The sequence below is a fragment of the Hemiscyllium ocellatum genome, chromosome 8 (genome assembly GCF_020745735.1).
Source record: "Hemiscyllium ocellatum isolate sHemOce1 chromosome 8, sHemOce1.pat.X.cur, whole genome shotgun sequence".
Classification (NCBI taxonomy): domain Eukaryota; kingdom Metazoa; phylum Chordata; class Chondrichthyes; order Orectolobiformes; family Hemiscylliidae; genus Hemiscyllium; species Hemiscyllium ocellatum.
This window is the reverse complement of record NC_083408.1, coordinates 47,228,977-47,248,714: the sequence shown is the minus strand read 5'-3', so window position 1 is coordinate 47,248,714 and position 19,738 is coordinate 47,228,977. Positions and strand designations below refer to the sequence as shown.

General features: G+C 38.4%; 1 protein-coding gene across 3 annotated transcripts in view; it reads right to left on the bottom strand.

The window, feature by feature from the left end:
* Positions 1 to 19,738, bottom strand: part of fmn1 (formin 1) — a 376,573-nt gene that overhangs the window by 121,805 nt on the left and 235,030 nt on the right. For all 3 annotated transcript variants that reach the window (XM_060828913.1, XM_060828914.1, XM_060828915.1), the window contains 2 exons: positions 16,678 to 16,737; positions 14,789 to 14,909 (listed from right to left, as the gene is read on the bottom strand). In XM_060828913.1, the coding sequence (XP_060684896.1) occupies positions 14,789 to 14,909; positions 16,678 to 16,737 (181 nt within the window). The remainder of the gene's footprint in view (positions 1 to 14,788; positions 14,910 to 16,677; positions 16,738 to 19,738) is intronic.

The window sequence follows — 19,738 nt, the reverse complement described above, 5'->3', positions numbered from 1 at the left end:
ACTCCCAGCCACCAGAAACTTCATTATAGGGAGTTCAAGCAACTGTAGGAAGAAGCAACGCCACAATCTTCTCAAGGTAAATTAAAGATGGGAATAATACGTCCTGCTTTGCTGGCAGCGCTCAGTCAGAGAATTAATGAAAAGAGGAAGAAACACTTTTGCAGATCTGTAAAAGCTGCAACATACTGCCATTTCCTTTTCGCAAAGTAAAATTCACAGACCAAAACATTCCCAGTGCCTGGAGTTCACATGGTGTGTTAAAAGACATTCGGATCCGCAGTCAACATAGTGGATAGATGGAAGCCATGCTCAACTGTACAGCTCTTGGACAGCATACCTCTATGGAAAATCCAGGCCCCAAATTGAAACTGTAATAGACAGGGGAGTACAGAAGAGTAGGTTCTTACATTTCACTGGAAACATGGCTTTCTTCTGTACCTTTAAAACTACCACCATTAAATCTGAACCTGTGTCTTCTACACAATAGCATTATTTTTTCACACACATAATAAAACAAAGCCATAAAATTGGTGAAATTATGCAGCCCTTGCCTTCCATGGCAACAGCAATAAATGGATTTCACATCATGTTCAGCTTTTAAGGTATTTATGATTTCCTTTATGTACCTATCAGAACCTCCTACAAAGTTGGTTTAGAATGCCAGCAGCTGAGAAGGATTTAAACAGCCCTTGTAGAACTACTGACACATTGCACCCGAAGCACGTGACCTCACTATGACTACCTACATACATGCATGTAGTAAAAATGCTTCAACTTTCTTGTCAAACTTTGAAACTTTATTGCTGTCCAGAATTTAAAACATTTTATCCTTCAAGCTAAAGTGTCAAGTTAACTTTTCCCATGTGTTTATTTTTACAGATTGTTCCAACCAGTGATGGAGGAGCACACTGTTGCTCACTAGTCTAACCATTCCATTGGTCACAATTTATATTTGCACCCGTTACCCAGTTACCAGTGTGGTCAATTAAATATCTTATCTATATTGGATTTATAATAAAAATATCCATCAATCAGATTACTCTAATAAACACCAAGATTTTCTACATTTTGCAAAAAATCAATAATAAGTGCAGTAGACCATTCGGCTGTGAGTCAGCTCCATCATTCAGTGCAACCATGGTTTGCACTTTCACCCCCAATCAAATACCACAGTATGAAGTAGGCACTGAAATGTTGCAGTTAATTGGGTTTTTAACAAGCTCTAAACTAATTGTTGATTCAAAATGGCTGGTAAACATCCAACTTCAGCACCTGTTCAGCTTCCATATGATCAGAGACTGGCAGAATGATGACAGTTTGTCAACCCAATGGCATCACACTATAATTTATATAAGGGCTCATTCGTCACTCTTGTCACCCCTCTTCCCCTCCCCCAACCAAATTTGGAACTACCTTTTGGCTCTGGGCTCTACTATTCTTGGGATCCAGTATGTGTCTTCTACAGTGATAACAGATACAAAATACTTTCAAAGTGTCGGTCATTTTCTTATTTCCCATCAGTAATTCCTCAGTCTCACTCTCTATGAATCAATACTCAGTTTAGCTATTCTCTTGCTTTTTATATATAGTAAAAAAATTTTACATTTCCAGCCAGTTTTATCTCCTCTTAACAACGTCTCCATGCTCATTTCTTTCTCAGTCATCCTTTGTTGGTTTCTTAATATTCCCAATTAATTTAGCTTCCAATAACATTCGCATTATTTAGATATTTTCTTTCAACTTGACATTCCTCAGTTAGTCATGAATAGGGCATGCTTCTCACTTTCGTTTTTCAATAGAATATATCTTTGCTAATGGTTAGGGAGTATCTGCTTAAATGCTCATCATAGCTTCTCTACCATCATACCCATTAACATGTTTTCCCATTACATTTTGATCAACTGTCTTTTACCTTTGTAATCACGTTTAAGTTTTAGACCCAAATTCCTCATCTTCAAATTGAAAGTGAAATTCTACTATGTTATGATTAATCTTATGTAAAGGATCATTTTATTATAAGATCATTTGTTTTCCTCGGCCTTATTCAATATTACCAGGTCTAAAATAATTGTACCCTCGTTAATTCCAGAAATTGTTGTTCTTAGAAACTGTCCTGAATATGTTCTGAAAGTCAGTCTCTAAGATGATGTATCCAATTTGATTCATCCAGTCTGTATGAAGATTGATATCTCACACAACTATTTTAGTAGCTTTCTTGCAAGTCCCATGACTTTTAGATTGATACTTGTCTATCAGTCCCTAGCTCTGGTGAGAAGACTGATAAGGTATTCTCAGCAGTGACTTTTCTCTTTTGTTATTGCTTATTTCTATTTCTTAATTCCACTAATGCAACCACATTTTGATTTTCCAAACCGAGGTAATTTCTCACCAGAGTACATGATTTATTAACAGAGTCCCCCTACTTTCTTTTCCTTTAGATTAGATTAGATTACCTACAGTGTGGAAACAGGCCCTTCGGCCCAACATGTCCATACCGACCCGCTGAAGCGCAACTCACCCATACCCCTACACTTACCCCTTCACCTAACACTACGGGCAATTTAGCATGGCCAATTCATCTAACCTGCACATCTTTGGACTGTGGGAGGAAACCGGAGCACCCGAAGGAAACCCATGCAGACATGGGGAGAATGTGCAAACTCCACATGGGTCTCTGGCGCTGTGAGGCAGTAGTGCTAACCACTGTGCCACTATGCCGCCCACTTTCTTCCTGTTCTTTCCAAAGGTCAAATACTCTTGGTCTCAGTGGATCAGGCAGCATTCATGGGGAGAGAGCAAGCTAACCTTTTAAGTTTAGAGGAGTCTTCATTAGAGTGTGTGGCTGCAAATTGGGGTTGGGGGAAAGGTGGAGGGGTAAGGAGGGAGACGACTGAGCCCTTCAATTATAAAAAAATGGTGTGATGCCATTGAGTTGGCAATCTGTCATCATCCTGCCCAGTCTCTGATCATATGGAAGCTGAACAGGTGCTGAAATTGGATGTTTGTCAGCCATTTTGAATCAATAATTAATAGGTTTTGAGCTTGTTAAAAACCAATTAACTGCCTTGATGAAGAGTCATCTTGACTCAAAGTTTTAGTTGCTTTCTCTCCAGGGATGCTGCCTGACCTGTTGTGATTTCCAGGATTTTTTGTTTTCAGTACAGATTCCAGCATCGACAGTAATTTGCTGCTACAAATACTCTGGATCTCAGCTTGGTCACTTTGTCAGCAAGTGTCTGCAGTGGTTATCAGAACATTTTCCTGTGTGTTTATTTCTGCTATTTCTTCATCCATTTTGTCATCCATCTGCATTCTGATTTAAAAACAAGCTCTTAATACTGCTCTCTCCAATCTCTGCTTCTGACCTTCTTTGTTGGTGCACTCTAACGGTTGTCAGCTATGTTCCCTTCTGTCATAATCTGACCACCATTACTAAGTGCACTACTGTGCAGTGGTGTCTTTTTCATTAACTTTCCAAATCCCTGCTCATGTGAAACATCCCCCCTTGCTCCAGCTCCAGTTTAACTGCCTCTCTAGAGCCCTCAGCCTTTGTTATCTGTTTCACCAGTAAACTATCATATGATTGCATCTATAATATTCTTTTCAAATGCTAGATTTGTGGTGACAGTTGAGGACATTGCAGAATCTTAAGCCACCATTATGAGACACTGTTTCCAAGAAGGACAATTTTGTTGTTACTTTCTTTAGATAGCACTGTGAAAGCAGATCACAATCCCATTCTTTTTCTGCTCGCAGCGATCTCAGTGCTTCAAAATAGATAATAGACAGAAGGCAAATCCAACTATTTATAATGAACTCAACATCCATTAACTACTTAAGCACGCATTTTTAATAGGATTCACACATGACAAGGCACTTTCTCAACTCAGATAATTTTCATCACAGGAACATTTCTGGACCCCGATACTAATCATCACATCAGTGTATCACTCTTGACATTTTACTGTAGGCAACCAATTGGAATGCTGCCTCCATCATTTAATTTGGAATATCTGCAGATCTGGAGGTCAGAGTTTACCACATCTAGGACCATTATGAGCATGACCAATAGCTTTTACTCTCTCACCAGTAAGAATGTTGCTGAAAGCCAAACAAGCATAAGCAACAGGAACAAATGGAGATGTCATCATTACCACTGGAATGGCTACCACAACATCAGTCCCACAGTGTCAGAAGTATCAATCCCCAGGAGATCCTGGTGTAATGGTAAGCCTCTCCATGAAAGACAACACTCTTGCCATTATTTCCAGTTGTGCTTTGAAAAGCCTTCTTACCACATAGCCAGCAGAGCAATGACAGAACAGGGGACTGATACAGTTCTCAGAGGATTGCATTACTATGGTAGAATTGGCACCAAATGGTTCAATAAATACATTTATTGGATGGCTTCTGCGGAAGGATTGGTTGCCATCATTTCTGCAAAACAGTTTCCAGAAAATGTGCAAAGGGAGCAGGAATATACCAGGAACCCAGCCAATTATTTGTTTTTCCCTTTTTTTTCCAGCCACTTCACCTCACATGCTGTCCCCCCTGGGCTGGAAACATTCTGCTCCAAATATCTATCCTGTAAAACTAGAATAATATTCATTTGATTGTACTCTTTAACATGAAAACTTTTAGCCAGCCAAAGAGTGTAAAGCAAAATATTATATTACAATTTTTGGACTGAAGTAAAATTAGCATTGCAATCTATGGTTTAGTGGAGTTGAGCTTCAGTGGAGCCTAGACTGCTAAGGCCACAATAATTATTGCATCAACTTCTAGCAATACGTAAAGAGAAAATGCGGAAAAAGATCATATAGTATAATGCCTTCTAGGGTTGATATTCCAGGACATGGTACTGAGATGATAACATTAAAGTGGTGGTCGAATGTGAGAGAAACCATGGGCAGAATCTTCCCAGCACCTGAAAGACATGGTCCATGATGAGAAAGTTCTGTGAGAATTCAATCAGGAGCTTCTTGGCATCGAGTGCAAAAAAAAAATCACCTTTCACAACCAAGTGCTAGTTTTTGCTGTTAAGTGGTGAGAGGCCTATTTGAAAGCATTAGCATGCATTAATATCTTATTATAACTAAACTTACCTTTATTTAGATGGATATCCCCATTGTCCTATCCACCAGGTGGAAAATAAATAGCAAGAGTACCTGACCTGATAGTCAGAGATTACCTGGCGACTCTCGCTTGCCATTTGCTCTTCTACCTCAGACACCCAGCACCAACATTTCACGGCACACCCCATGGATAGCAGCCACATGCACGCCATATCCATGGATCTTGGCATCTGATCCACTTACAGTAATGCTTACCACTTCAATGCCGCACTCTGGAGTGCATTGGCACCCATCATTGTGGTGTTGCTGTAAGGACAATTTGTCCATAGGAATAGACACTCAGGTTTGAACCAGGGACCATTTCAGGGATCCTCACTTACTTTCTTAGTGCTCACTCACTTTGTGCCTAGTCTGCTGCTCCCAGAATTCCTGCCTTTACTTTCGATGCTTTGGCCCCTCCACTGCACCCTAAAGGTTCACTTACTTCTGTTTTGCCATGTTGTTCAGTGCTGTTTAGTGCAAACACAAAGCCTTGCATCTTACCTTTCTGGTTAGCAGTCATCAGTCAATGGATGTAGAGGCATTCCACGGCCTTCCTTGTTAGGAGTCTTCCAAATCCCTTGATGTAATTTTAATCTGGGTTTTTGTTGGAGCAGTACATTGTTGTAGAGTTGGAGGCAGAAAATAAACATTTAAGAGAAAGGAGGCTGAGAGTTGTACATAGTTGTTGCTTAGTGTTGATTTTTGGAGGTAAAGAATAAATTGATTTTTTTTCTTTAAATAGTGGAAGTTGGGAGTTTTCGGTCACTCATATTTTAACAGATCATGAGATGACATGAGCTTTTCTGGATGTTTAGTTTAATTAACAGAAGGGTTCATCACCAATTATAAGGATGTTTATTATATTAATGTAACTTGCATATAGCTGCTATCATGCAAATAGCTACATTTTGTTTAAGACAAGTGCTGCTTCTCCTTTGACTACCTTGTTGTTTTCCACTACCGCATTAGATCAAGCATCCCCTGTAGATCCTTAACAGAAAAGCAGATGGTGGCAGCAAATATCCCAGACAGCTCATAGCAGAATGAGTTGTGGTGTGGATTCATCTTGCAATATAGGATTTGTTGGCAATGGAATTAGCATTCATGACACAGGTTAATTACTAGGCTGTTGATTCTTTCAACATTTCCTAACTATTTCCCAAAGGGATTAAGGAAAGTCTTCAAACCAGATTCAAACTGATCCTATTCCTTGATTTGCTGAACCATGGCCCAATCAACTTCCTGTTTTGTCCTTCCTGTTGTTATCAGGACTACCTTTGATTTTCTGTTTTGCCTATTCCTTCTCACAATTAAGCATCCTGGAAAATTGTGTTCCCAACTTCGGCCACTTTGGACAACTGGCACTTTAACGGCTTTTAAATCAAAACTATTCAATTCAGTGTTATTAATTATCTTGGGCCTATCTAATGATTATCAATCGAGGATAAACTAGTGTACAATACTTACAGGGGAAGAACAGTTCTTAGATGACTTACTGGAAGACAAGAATGAATACAACTAGATTCAATCATGCATAATTACTAGTACCCTGTAGAGCTGAATCAGAATGATTATTCACCCTCTGAAAACTAGGATGGAACTCCTTGTCTCCAATCTCAGTAGAATGAATAGAGTCAATGCAACATGAACATTACCCCTTTCTGAACCATTATCTGATACAACATCTCACCTCAAGCCAGTTTTCTCTATAATTATGCAATCACGAATATAACTATATTACATTTATCACTGTCTCATCCTCCCCCTAAATCTCCGACTTTACAAATAAGGGCAATCTGGACACTTCACATTTTTTTCAGGAAAACTGGACATATCTCCATCTTTCATAGTCTAAAACATTAGGCTGTTTCTTTTACATTCATTTTGAAGCAAGTTCTCTGGCTGTGGCCTTTATAACTTTTACCACTGAAATCACAGTTTACTACATCTTTTTAAATCTTGAGTTTCCATTGATTTTTCCTCTTCTGTTGGACTCTTTCACTCAATCTTTCTATATTTTCTCTTCCATTGCTCAGATAAGTTCTGAGGTCTTCCAAATTCTGTTGGCTCAGTATAAATCTAACTTCCGGTACTTTCACTGCTCATTGCGGTTGTATCTTGTTGAGTAGATTCTAGATGACAGCAATTGTGAGAGGTGAGAACAGTCTTTTTTCTCTAGCCTTTCTTTAGTAAGGTCTTTGGTCCTGTTTATCAAAAGTTTTTCTTTGCCCCCTTTTCATTTGTGGGTAACTAATTTTACTCCTGAAGACTTCTCCTGTTCCCTACTGAGCTGCCACTGCCTTTTTCTAAATATGGCAGCCTCTTCTTCATCTCTCTAACTCAAGACTTTTTTTTCTCGGTACTTCTTACCTCTTCTTGTTGAAGAATTGGCTTTGGATTATTGAGTTTCTTTCGTCACTGTCTCCATGGTTTCTGCACTTTCTCAGTCTGTAGGTAATCACATTTCAGCTGCTGACTGACTGCGTCTACTTAAGTCATAATGTTCTTAAAGTGGCAAACCATTTGCCTCAAGATTTATCTTTTCTTCTGAATTTCTTCTCCTCATAGCCAGGTTCATATCCACACCACTGCAGCCATGTTCTATTGACCTCTTTCGAACCACTGCCTTAAACAACACACAACAACTGAGTCCTCCCACTTCCCACTCTTAAGAAGCTGCCAATCAAGGCCATGACTTGACATGTCTGTGCTTTTTACTGCTCTCCCAATGCTATCCTCAGTGAATTACTCAATATCAAAGATTACACATTCTTTAATCATTCTCCTTACTTATTCCAATGCTGTTACAATCAGAAAATTCTCAAGAAACTGTCGCCAGCTGCAGACATAATAATTCCATTATCTTGGGTCCAATCTAAAGGTTACGGCTTATCAGGATCAAAATGATAATTGTTTTGTTACTGTGCACAAATCTTGAATGAATCTATTGTGCAGATCTTAAACAATGACTGACTGAAATCATTAACAACTAACATGGAATGCTACGCATGAAACTGACAGAAATCTCATTCCTTACCATTTACAGTAAACAGTAAAGTAGTGATTTAATTTGTATCACAAACCGAAACATTTTCCTTAGTAATTAAATGCACATTCAGACAGACATCAAAGAACAACTTGATAAGGAACTATCTATGATGTCAAAGAGGTTTATGATAGGAAGCTTTGTACGAAAATAAAAACAAAAAGGATGAATGCACAGAGAACCTGAACTGAGTAACAGCATTGATTTAGAACACAAACAGAACTTTAATCAGCATTAGTTGTGAAGTATGTTTCCTATAAATGGATGATTCATTTCAAAATGTATTATTTACATCATAGAGTGCTGATTATTGTGTATTATTCTTTGCTCCGTGAAAATTTATTTGGGAGATCCTTAACTTTACAACATCAGATTTGCTTGCATAAATCAATTTTGCAGGCGCCAGTCCAGTTTTTATCAAACTGAGAACAGTAACATTCTGGCAAGGCCTAATGCAAAATAATCAAAGACAACAACATGAGCACTGTTTTGAAACAGAGTGAACAGATTTAAAGAGATTTTCTGGGATTGCTAACAAAGTTTTCAGTTTGATACATGATATCATTTTCTACTGGCTAGAGGAAGAAATTCAGCTACATGGTGCTCACATTTTCAGTGCTAACAATTCTCTTATTGGTTGAAAAATGAGTGTTCGACAGAAGTGCACACTTCCTGCACCAGTAGTTTGAGTGTGTGCATGCATCCAATGACCAGCAGCAATTCCAGAGCAGGTGGAACATAGAGTCATAGAGATATACAGCACGGAAACAGACCCTTCGGCCTAACTCGTCCATGCCAAAATGATATCCCAACCTTAGCATTGAGGGAGCGGGCACCGTGGTAGAGTCAGTGCTGAGGGAGTGGGTACCATGGGACTGTCAGCGTTGATGGTGTCAAGCATTGTGTAATTTGTTTTGTCTCTAGTGCTGCCGTTTTCAAATGTAATTCTCAAACTACTGCCCTCTTTTAGTTTCCTGGAGCTGAAAATGGATACAATTGCACAAAGAACCTTTTTTTTATCTGCGCTACTTCAAGGAAGCACTCCCAACATGTTGGTTGCTGGCTTATTTCTCCTGACTACTATTACAGTTCTATGTGTCTTCAAACTTTTGTTGCATTTGTTTCAAGTCTAAAGGGGCTTCACCTTTGGAGCTGAAGCATTTTTGTAGTGGTTTAAAAGCTTGAGCTGAAACAAGCTGTTGTCTGACACTAATGTTTCTGGGAAGCACTCCCCATGGAATTGAACATGACTAGCAGAATGAAGAGAAGAGGACAAGCAGGGTGGTGAGGAAAGAGGACAGTAGAATCATGCTCAACAGGATGGCAGACCTACCCAAAGCTCTATGGAGCAGTCCTTTTACCTTAATATCAGCAAGGACAAATGATTCAGTTGGCTTCATGCTTGGAACGATGCTATCACTAAAGTGTGCCAATTATTGTTGACTGAAACCTCAAAACAATGCAAAGACTGCATTCTTGAGGGTGCTAAATGATTGAATATCTTAGCGTTTATGTAGCTGTCACCTTCCAGGGTAGTCCTGCTGCTATGAATACAATCTTGCAGCTTGCACTACCGTGCTCAGTAAGAGAGGCCATTGAGTCTGTCTGTTCAAAAGCTTCACCTCATTCCTTCTTACCAGAGACAAACAGGCAGAATAAGCACAAGAACTTGTTTCAATTGCAGCCTTCCCTGCTGTACATAATGTACTTGACAACACAAAGATTGCTTGACGTGCACCTCACATGGACTTGGCAATTTTGATGAATTGTCGAGTGTCAGGCTAATGGTCCTTCAGAGTGCATTTGATATGTGCATTGTCTCACCAGAGGAATGGCATTACCATGATGGTAACCACAACTACTTCATTTTACAATGATCCTTTGTGCATGACTACGAAGTACCATTACTGATCAGTGTTTGGTTACTGGGTGATAGAAGTCATTTACGCATAGCATAGGTCATGGCTCCATTCTCAAACCCATGTAAGTGGACAACACAGACACATAAAGGTCTACAGCCAATCTTGTCTGTGGCAGCCCACTACAAATGCAACTGAGCCAATTCCATTCTCAGCCCTTTTCCTTGTAGACCTGCAAATGCTTACTCTATAAATAATTACCCAGTGGCCTTTTGAAAGCCATTATTGAATCTGCCTCCATTAAGCTCTCTTGCCCATTTCTATATCAAATAAAGGGATTGTTAAAAGGGAGAAAGCATCTCTGACTCACTATTATGGAATATATGAGTTTATATGGGGGGGACACAATTGTGCTCAGTGGTCAAATTCCATTTACATTGCATGCTACCATGTAAAGAAAAAGGTTAGGAATAATCAGTCTGAGGGAAATGTTTCATGATCAAGGATATCACTATTGAAAATCTAATGTTTGCACAAAAGAGAAAGCTGAGGTCATAAAAAGTTGACAGTTAAGACATACCAGTTCACTAGATAAAATGCTGCCCAACTTGAACATCATGCCTCCAATAGGAACCATAGGGCCATTAGCCTGACACTGAACAGTCAATAAAGTGTTAGAAAACATTATTATAACTACGATAATGGAGGTGCTAAACAAATATTTACATGATGAGACAAAGTCAACATGGATTAATAAAAGAGTTTTTTAAAAAATAAATAATTTAAAGTGTTTTAAGATTATAAGTAGTAGCATACAAATGTTGGAAAACACTTGATGTATTTGGATTTTCAAATTGCACCCACTAAAGTGCCACACAGTAGGTGATTATGCAGAATTACAGCTCAAGAAACATATTAGCATGTACTATCATTGGTTAATGGTAAGCAAACTGAGAGTAGGAAGAAGTAGGTCATTTTAGCTTTGGCCTCCCTGTAACTCGTGGGTAACACAAGGTTGGTGCTTTGGCTGTAGATATTTATGACATACATCAATAACTTAGATGACAGGATTAAATGGAATGTATTTAAGGATGCTGAAAATAAAAAGCTAAGTGGCAAAATAACTGGCAAGAACAACGTGAAGAGAGCTCCAAAGATTTAGTAAGGTGGATGACATACAATGTGGAGAAACACGAACCTACTTACTTTTATAAGGAAAATAAGAACGCTCTCTTTTAGAAAGAAACTAGAAAATCTAGTATTCAGAGGGATCCTCAAACACAAATTATAACATTACAAAGAAACAACAAGCAATTACATCATTCTTTATCATAACGGGATTGAAATACAAGAGTAATGATGCACCACTGCAACTGTATAGGACCAAGGTGAGATTCACCTGTGGAATTGTGTACAGTTTGACCTCCTTAACTAAAGAAGTTTATACTTTCCTTGAGAGTGTGCAATGAAGATTCTTGGGATAAATGGATCATTCTATGTTAAACTGAGTAAATGAATGCCTGGCGTTCAGAAGAATGAAAATGCTCACATTAAAGCATACAGAATTCTCAAGAGGCTTGACAGGGTTAACGCCAGGAAGACGTTTCCTCTGGTTAGAAGTCTAGAGCTATGGGCCACAATCTCAGAATATGGATTTGACCATTTATGACTGAGAAGAAGAGAGAGTTCTTCAAAGCAACATTAGCATTTGAGATTCTTTCCTTTGAAAGATGTGGATGGGCAGTCATTAATTACACTCAAGACAAAGATGAAGAGTGTTTCTGATTCTGAAGGCTAAGGGGGATAACCTAACTCAGTTAATATATTATTGAATGATAACACAGGCTTGAGATACCCAGTGGCTTATTTCTATCCCCGTTTCAAATGCTTTTATTTCTGCCTGAGAGTGCTTCAAACATGGACCTGTCCTCTGTCTCTCAGTTGAGGAATGACTGCTGGAAGACATTCCCTCAAGAATAGCTACTTTGCTGAGAGAAGTTTCTATACCCTCAGGAAACCATCTTAGTCACTCACTACTTAACATTGTCTTAGCTGGGGAGCTGCTCACCGAAGTGACAGACCAAGAGGTCAAGCAATTTAGCTAGTACAAAGAGTTGACATAGTGTTAGGAAATAGCTACAATATAGGAGGAAAGGGTTTCCTTTTCGCGCTTTCGCTGGCTGTTGTAATGGGAAGTAAAAATGACAACTTTGAAGACTGGTTACAATCCTTCAGCATATTTTAAAAACAAATCTTATAATTACTTCCTTTAGCAGTTTGACAAATATCTTTACGGAATTGACACACAGAACATTCAAAACACCAAACCGTAAAATAAATCTTCTGCACGCTGTAGTAGGTGCAACACAAGTTAATATTATTTAAATCATTCACATCTGAAGCCAATGGGTCTGTCTGGATAGCTGAGCCTGATGCTTCTTGGGAGTCAGTCTCTAATCACATCTGGTTTCGTTTAGGAGTTTCACTGATATTTTGCCAGCAGCCACAACCTTTTAATGGCCACAATAAATTAAAATGACTGTAAAATGTGAAAATCGTACACTAAATGAAACTTAAATCTGGGTACAATTTAAGATTTTTTTTACTGAATATGACATGTATACAAATAGGTTCAATTTTACCAATTTAAAACTTTTGCAGTTTCGCAACCTATTTTGATATTGGGTTTCACAAAATGCTATCCATTTTTAAATCAGAACAGATTAACTTAAATAAAAGGTTTTAAGCACAATTACCACAAGCTGAAATATCATATCAATTAAGACCCATTTATCTTATTAAATTATAATTTAATTGTGGATGTTGCATACATGTGGGTCTGAGGGACACAGTAGCTACACGTAATGTTGGAAACATGCTGACAGGGGAGACGAGATCAAACACAGATCAGATTTCCGCACAAGCTACCAATATAGAGGGCAGGGCAAGGGTTCTATGGGAGCCCAAGGGATGAGAGAAGATAAGAACACTCCTGTGTCCCTCAGTTGAACAAACAACAACTGATAATTTCCACCACTTTGTTTGGGCTCAACAAAAATGTTTTTTTTTACTATTTTATTATTGTTCCATATATCATTTTACAAAGTTATTCTCAAAAGCATATAGCAGAAGTCTGGTCAAGGCTTCAACTTAACTGAACACGTTGTTAATTTTGCTGCGCATTCAGCCTAAACTCTTTCTTAGAGAAGCTTTCAAATGTTACTTCAAAACATAATTGACAAAAGAAGTCCCAATATTAATGTTTATCAACATTACTGTTACGATTATATGAAAATTACCTGTGTAAAGTATGTACAGACTTTACTTTTTTTAATTATAAAGTTTTTATTTAATATCAGCATTACAATATCAAACCATGCTCAAAGTAGCAGCAACTCCTGCATCAGATTTTCTCACCTCAATTTATGTCTAAATTTCCTCTCTAACTGATCGGTGTTTCCTGATAGTAAACCAAGTAAAATCAGTGCAAACAAAGACAGAGGGACGGACTGGATTCAGTATATTTTCTTCTCTAACAACGAAAATTAAAACTAAAACTCACAAATCATTCATTGGCATTCATTTGGTGAGTTTGGTAAGATGAATGTCTGAGTGTTGATGAGATGAGTTGTGGCATTAACAAGGTGAATAACGAACAATAATGAGTGTCAATTGGCATTTCATCGATGCCTCGCAAGAATCTCTTCACTTGTGAAAAAACATGACAGATCGAGTGAACTGACATTGAGATGGGCCTCACCACACACATCACCTGAATCTGCCACACATCTTACTATAATTCAGGTCGCTTCTGCAAGATTTGGCTGACAATGTTTGTTCTTTAGTGCTTAATTTTGCAGTTCAGCAGATATATGACTTTTTTGTGCTTCTGTCATGTTGTGCTTGTGTCCTTGTGCACAAAGTAATTCTTCTATCCTATTGCTCCTGACTTAACTTCTGAGCGCTCGCTCACTTCAAACTTATTGGAGGCTGTCAAGGTTCCTGGCTTGCATCTTCCTGGTCAGTGTTGATGCAGCAGTGTATGAGCCTTCCTTTCTGGGCCATGCGCTTGGTAATAATGGTAGAGCACCACAGTGTGAGGGGCACTTCTGGACTTGCAGCATCAGAGTTGCTGCAGAGCTGAGATCTAAGCACTTTCATCTCTCCTGTCATACAATTCCACAAGATGGGTGCTGAAGAGGTGAGTTGCCTAACTAATAGAATGAAGAGTGGATGATCGCATGCAAAAGGGCAACATGCCTCATTACAGACTGGATGCCAACAAAACACTTTGCCAAAATTAAAGGGAAAATTCAGCACACAGAAACAGAAAATGCAATGCAGATTTCAATTTTTAAAAAACCCAAACCTTAAAAATTGCTATAAACGTGATTATTTTCCTCTTGCACCCAAGATGCTGGTCATAATTTTATTTTGAAGCTGCACTGGCAGAATTGATCATGCACAACTCTTTACCATGGCAAGGAAGCCATCATTCTGTTTCAGTGCTGACAGAAAGAGGTGGGTTTAATGTGTTGAGAACATTCAAGCATAGCATAATGATACAGGAGGTGGAATTCCCTTTCTCTCAGCTTTTTTCAATTTTAATGCTGGCTAATTGCTTTATTCCTCAGTTACTCGTATTCCTGAATACAACTACACAGGAACTTCTATCCCAACATAAACACCATGGTTAATCAGTTCATTTTCTTATTTTACAATACTTGGAAACATTTAATGTTTCACATGGTTAAAAGCTGCAATACCTTCCAGGTCTTTTTTCAACTTCCTAAGATCCTTAGTGAGATCCTCAAATTTAACTTGGGAGGCGCGCATTAACTCCTGAGGTTCTGGTAGAGGATATACACTCTTGTCCGTTCCTGCATCCTGTTAAGAAATGAGAAAAGAATTGTTAATATTTATCACTTAATCCCTACAGTGCGGAAAGAGGCTGTTTGGCTCACCAAATCTGCAGCAACACTCCAAAAACTATCCCACCCAGGACGAGACCCTTAGCCTATTCCCATAATCCTGCATTTACCATGGCTAATTCACCTAGCTACACATGCCTAGACACTATGGGCAACTTAGTGTGACCAATCCAGCTATCCTGCACATCTTTGGATTGTGGAATGAAACTGGAGCACCCAGCGGAAACCCATGCAGACATGGGGAGAACATGCAAACTCTACACAGTCACCCAAGACTGGAATCAAACCCGGGTCCCTGGTCCTGTGAGGCAGCAGTGCTAACTACCAGGTGTAATTTTGCGTAATATCAGTGCAGAGATACAGAGGCGTGATTTTTCTCGCTTCCTAACATTTAATTCATGGTCAGAAATAGGTTTGTGGTAATGATGGATTTCCCAATGGAACTATTATGGTGGGAATGTGGTGACACTTAATTTTAATCTTCTTTTGTGGTTGTCATCAATCTTGGCACATCACTTTACATAATTATGGTGTTTAATGGTCCTGGTAAAGAACTATCAATTTGAAATTCATGGTGAGCACCATTTAACATTTGTCAAGGACGTTGCATTGTAAGGTTGTGTGCTTCATACATTTATTAACCAATATTGTTTTTCTCTGGTCAGCAGCAATGTTCTGACCATTGTGCCAACAGATGTAACTAATTTCTTTGTGGCGCCAATGGATTTCCTAAGGAGTATCCCCTTCATGGTATGTCTGGAGTATCAATGGAAGTATGCTAGGCAGGGCAGGCAGCAGAAAGAGATCAATCAATACCAAAGCACCCACATCCATTAGGAGAGGTGAAAATATCTCACTTTCCTATACAATTAATCCTGATGGAAATTCTTTTCTCAAAGAAGCAGGAACAGAAGACTCAGTAGCTTGTTCTGTTAATGCCGATTAGAGTACTAGCTATTTCGACAGAAGCATCACAAACCAACATGACATTTGTTCTCAGTAGGTATTAAAGGCATCACTCAGAGTCAGCATTACCCAATTAGCCATGCATTACTTTGAGGCTGTAGATTTGACTAAGCATTGGCACACCAGGCTGCACTACTCCTGGTTTGCAGACACCCATTGTCACCTCGATTTTCCTGTGCTTTAACTTTTTCTTTGTCTTTTACCTTTGCGATGATAATGAGTTGAGATACCAGGAGGATCTCTGCAAAGACTTCAAGATTTGTTGGGCCCCTTTTAATGCACTCCCCTTCTAAATGTGAAACATCTGGAGTTTTCCTACCTCCCTACTAAACTACCTACTCAAACATGCAGTTGAAATAATGCCAGAGTTGACAGAGATTTGTTGGTGTATGCCCAGTTTCATTTGAGTCTGTTATGGCAACAATTATACAGAAATAGGAACATTTCAGCTCTCAATGCTTAAATAGAAATAACTCAAAACAAGTCAAATCTGTTTCCCAATTATCATTGAAGCAATACACCTGGAACCCTCTCCAAATTATATCAAGCTAATTTGATACTTACTTTAAAAAGTACTTCTGCTGAAGGCTTTAGTAGTTCATACACTTTTTTTCAGAAAATATTGATTTAATAAGAAAACAACTAGCAAGTAAAAGTAATATTCAAAAGGAAGTTGATTGGAATAATTATTTCATCCAGAGTACATTACTTTCAAATAGAAAATCTATTTGACAAAAGCTCAAAGAAAGATTAATTACCTTGTCAAAATGATGCAAATAATAGGATGCAACAAAATCCACAAGACTAATTCGATTATCCTAAAACAATAAATAAAGACGTGTGGTAAATTAACACTGAATATTATGTGCAAAACAATGTATTTTTCTTGTAATTTTCTATTGTTTATCAGTTGACCACAAAAGGCACACTATTTTTGTTAACTTTCAAAGGGCATATGGCTTTTTGTTTAAACAGCCTACCACTGGCACACACATTTTCTTTCAAGCTTTACTTTCCATTTAACAAAACATAAGCTATTCACATAAAAAACAAAAATAACTTTGTAGGAAATTGGCAACTAAAAACAAAAATCATTTATCTGAAATTCCTGTCTACAGATTCAGCAAAGAAGTTAACAGTTCCCAAAAACGTGGTGGCACACCATGGAACTCTGCTATGGACTCTATTAAATTCACAAAGCAAAGAAAGGTCCTTCATTTGAATGCCTTCGGTGGGCTAGGGCACTTGTCCCCCTAGGGCACTAGGGGGGGTGTTGTGTCATACCTACCCACTTTTCAGATAAAACTGAGGCTTCTTACAAAATAAAATTAAGTACACAGCAACATTTTCAAGGAGCCAGGCTTTGTCACAGTCCCAGAGTCTCTCAGGTTGGTTTCGAAAAATCACTAGTGGAATTTTCGTATCTCCAAAATAACTGAGTACCTGCACTGACTATATGGAAAGCCCTAAATAAAAGCTTAGGATATGTGAACTTCTATATTTATCCTTAATTTGTGCTCCAACTTTAGTCTCTTATGTTAATGACTTTATATAGACAGACATATATTTTTCTCTCTCAATGGTATCCCAAACATTTGGATACAAGGGCATGGATTGTCTTATTAAAATTCAAGTCAAATATTTAGTTGTTTTATAGAACTCCTGCCAAAGTTATATGTGAATCTATTGGAGCAGCTGAGAAAATCTGGGGTCAGCCCTTTTAAAATAAATTGTTTGACATCACTACGTAAAATAGCAATTTCAGAACAACAGATTAAGCATTTATCCTCTCACGAACTCCACTTTCTCATCTAAAAATCATGCAAATTAGAACAGGGGACCTTTACTACTTAGTCCATTGCAACTTAAATGGAAAATAATGAAGAAAGTACTGTGAAAGATTAAAAGGTCAAAAATGTTGGCCTTCCCAATAAAATAAAACTTAAATGCATGGACGAAAACGTGCCAAAACCAAATTGCAAATGAAAAAGTTTTTTTTAAGAAACGTTGCAACATCAGAGAAACAGAATTCCCTGTGCTTGAGCAAGTCAGATTCCAGGATCACCATTTTATCCAAGTTAAGTGCTCATGAAAAGGGCAGCAACTCAAAACCTTGCAGTTTTGAGAGAAACACAACTTGAAATAAATGAGGATCACACTTGCCTGAACTGCACCTTCTTTTAATCCAAAACATTGCAAAGTTACAACGAGCAGCACACCACAACCCACGACACACGATTATGTGCCTGATTTCCTAAACCACACCTGCCACAAGTGAAACTCCATAGGACATTCTTTTTCAAGTTTTGTACCAATGTGCCAGTTCACAACTCTGCAAATGTCAGTACACCTTGGTACTGGTATCTCAAATTAAACAGTACCTTTTGATCAGCAACACAAATTCCCAGCTTGGTGAATAGAACCACAACAACGAGCACCCGAGCTACAAATCTTCTCACAAACTTTGAGTGCCTTTTAAAAATCAATGTTTTGTTGGTACAGGGAATCTTTCCCAACATACCAAGAAAGCCATCCCTTACAATTATTTGTAATAAAAGTAAGCTTAAATATGATTAAATAAAATCTAATCTAAATCTATTTTAATCATTCTTGTTGAATTAAACGTTTTTGTAAATGTACCAAGGAGACTTGTAAAACATTTCAAAAAGGCTCTTATTAACTCAGTCTGGAGTCAGAAAATGTTTTGGTACAGCATTTCAACGTGTCTCTTTAATATTTTCAGTTGCTTTCCCATTTTGCACCTTGATAATATTTTTACAGTTTTATCATATAACTTTTATGCAATAGAGTAAATTTAAATTATTTCCAACCAAGATAATCAAATCTCACCAGGTACTAGAAGGTGCAATCTAGGACTCAGCAATGAAAATGCTGTTTACTACATCATGAAACCACTTAATATACAAGCAACTTTAAAAATCTTAACTGCGGAGATCCTATTATGCCGTGTATTCAAACTTCTACTTTTATGTGCCTTTGTGGTGGGAATGTTAGATACCTTTAGGGAGGACCATAGGTTGGCTTGAGTATATGCTTGGACATGGGAATGGGTAGAGGGTCACAGGGACTGAATGGAGTACATTCAATGGCATGAATGGAGTGTGGGGCTGAGGGCTTAGAAGGTGGCTGTGAGGAGTGAAGGCTGGAGAAATGCTTTATATTTTGTTGTTTAAGCCCTGAGACATGTTTTTTGGCTTTAAGCCTCAGCTTCTGGCTGTCTCTTCAGCCTCTGCTGGGCTGTGTAGCCTGAATTCCACCTAGCCCACATCACAGGCTGAGAATGGTGAGTGTGGGCGACCGTTTGTAAACTGTCCCACCTCCACGCATTTGATCTCGGAATGAAAATTGGGGCTAGAGAGTCAGTAGTTGAGGGACAGAATTCCAGAGGCTTAGGGAAGATTGAAGTAATGCATTTGGGAAGGGAAAAAATACCAAAGAGCACGCAATAATTATAGCATACCGAGAAACATAGAGAAAAAAAATGTGACCTTAAAATGTATGACCACAGATCTCTGGAAGAAGCAAGACCAGTACATAAGGTAGCTAAAGTGCATGTGTGATACTTTACTACAAAGGAGCATTTCTTTAACGTAATTTCTGAAAGGTTCTGATGGGGGTATAAGGGCAATACTTACCACCCAGCTGACCATGGCGATCATAACATCATGGCTTGAAAGGTTGGTTGAAACAGAGACCATCATTACATATAAAACATCCAGTAAAAGTTGCCATTACCTTGCACCTTACCAATCAGAATGCCCCTAAAACCAAAATTTCTCAGATTGCTGTGCATTCTTT